Here is a 2,225-nt window from a genome sequence, read left to right as displayed (position 1 = left end):
TAAACGCATTCTTCGGTATTTAAAAGGAACTCTCAATCATGGTCTCCACCTCAACAATTCTTCTCCAAACTCGCTTACCGCATACTCTGATGCAGACTGGGCTGGTTGTCCTGACACTCGAAGGTCCACTTTCCGGTTTTTGTGTTTTTCTTGGTAACAATTTGATTTCTTGGTCTTCGAAAAGACAGGTTACAGTCTCACGTTCGTCGGCCGAGGCTGAGTATCGCGCTGTGTCACATGCCGTTGCAGATACAATCTGGATTCGGCAGTTACTCTCCGAGCTACACAGGCCTATTGAGCAGGCCACTATTGTCTACTGTGACAACATATCAGCAGTCTACATGACCAGCAATCCAGTTCAACACCGACGCACAAAGCATATTGAGATTGATATTCATTTTGTTCGTGAAAAGGTTGCTCTTGGTCAGGTTCGGGTGCTTCATGTTCCCTCTACGGCTCAGTTTGCTGACATTTTCACCAAGGCACTGCCTACTAAGCCATTTCAAGATATCTGTTTCAGTCTCAACGTCGTCGAGCCTGCCGTTGATACTGCGGGGGATGTTAGAGTAGTCATTATGGTATACGACTTCTAGTCCAAGTCAGTTTTATACCCCTACCCCAAGTCGGTTTGTACCCTCTTATATACTTTGTATGCCGCACCAAATCATCAATAAGCAACAGTTTTATTCAGCTTTCACCTTGTTCATTTTGATATTTTGTTAGTGAGATTATCGTCAGCAAACGAACGCCCAAGCTGTTCCCAACACACCGTGAAGGCATCAACTCAAGTTCGCCGCCGGTTACATACTGATTCGTGCATCGGCGATCATCTGAACAACCCCATGCCTTCCCTTCTCAATGCCACGTATACAGAGACAGAAACCGCAGACACGGGGTGTACCTGACAGTCTGGACCCACAGGTCAGCGCGCTCGCTGACCACCGAGCCCGTCGGCCCGTCCACACACCCACGCCATCCTTCTTCTCTCCCTATATCAATCCTGCGACCCTTCTTCCTCTCAGTTCAAGCCACGGCCGCAGCTAACAGCAAGCAAACGCAGCCTAGCTAGCTCTCACATCACAGACGCATGATGCTCACCGCCATGCAGCACATGGACTCCTCCGCCTACGCATCGTCGTCCACGGCGTCACCATGGCAGCAACTGCTGACGGCCCAACGCGGCCACCCGTTGCGCTACGAGGATCTCGCATCCCTCCCCGCCGCCGCGCACGCGCCGGCGGCGCAGCAGCAGCACAGACCCGCGCGCCGCGTCGCCAGGCGGCGGCCGCGCCCGTCGCGGCGGCTGCCCACGACCTACATCAGCGCCGACCCCGCGGAGTTCCGCCGCATGGTGCACCAGGTCACGGGCGCCGACGAACTCCTCCTCCCGCTGGCCCAGCAGCCGACGGAGGGGAAGCCCCTCCTCCCCGCGCTCGCCGCCCACGCAGCTCCTTCGTCGGCCGGCGGGGCGCTGCTGCTGCCGACGCTGGACACGTCGGCGTTCCTGCTCGGCGGGTGCAGGGCGAGGCCGTCCACCGCGCGGACGGATGCGATTGCGATGCCACCGCCGACGTCTCGCGACGGGTCGCTACCGCTGGACAGCACTAGCGGCGGCAGCAGCAGCTGTGGTTTCCCGACCTTAGAGTCGTGGGATCTTCTCTGAACCCACCCTCTCTGCGCACATATGCATGGTGCTTCTTTCTTCTGGCTGTGACCGGAGCTTCATTGTTGGCAAATGGCTACCATATATGTGTTCGTCTTGTTGTTAATCTGAGCTTAATTATTCCTATTATGTTGTGATTGACTCGTACTGTGTCTCTCTGGACGGGTTTCAGTTTCATCGTAGATATTCTCTTGCTCTAGGAGCAGAATTCACAATCAAGGACATGGATTTTCTTCTCTCTTTTACTACTCCCAAACCCGTCGCTTCTTCACCAACCATATTCTCTTCTGGTCGGGTCAAGATCAACTGTCTCTCGTTGGGTGCTTAGTGCATTCAGCGCAATTAACCAGCTGAGTGATTAGTGCGCCAAAGCAGCCAATAATTATAAAGCAGGGGGGGCATGTAATGCTACTTAGACCCTACGACACGTCGAGATGAAGCCAAATCCGACTGAGACGTGCGTACATCAGCCCTCGGCTTCAATAATCTACCCTAACCTGCGAATCGGCTAGCACTTATGTTGGATTATAGATGAGCTTAGGCCGGTATAAGACAATAATCA

General features: G+C 53.9%; 1 protein-coding gene across 1 annotated transcript; it reads left to right on the top strand.

Annotated features, from left to right (window-relative positions):
- Positions 1-830: 830 nt before the first annotated feature.
- On the top strand, positions 831-1,792 carry LOC109769176 (calmodulin-binding protein 25). Its single transcript, XM_020327923.4, has one exon. The coding sequence runs from the start codon at positions 1,088-1,090 to the stop codon at positions 1,661-1,663; it is 576 nt and encodes a 191-aa protein (XP_020183512.1). The 5' UTR covers positions 831-1,087; the 3' UTR covers positions 1,664-1,792.
- Positions 1,793-2,225: the final 433 nt, after the last annotated feature.

Source organism: Aegilops tauschii, chromosome 5, assembly GCF_002575655.3.
Source record: "Aegilops tauschii subsp. strangulata cultivar AL8/78 chromosome 5, Aet v6.0, whole genome shotgun sequence".
Classification (NCBI taxonomy): domain Eukaryota; kingdom Viridiplantae; phylum Streptophyta; class Magnoliopsida; order Poales; family Poaceae; genus Aegilops; species Aegilops tauschii.
This window is presented reverse-complemented; position numbering and strand designations above follow the sequence as displayed.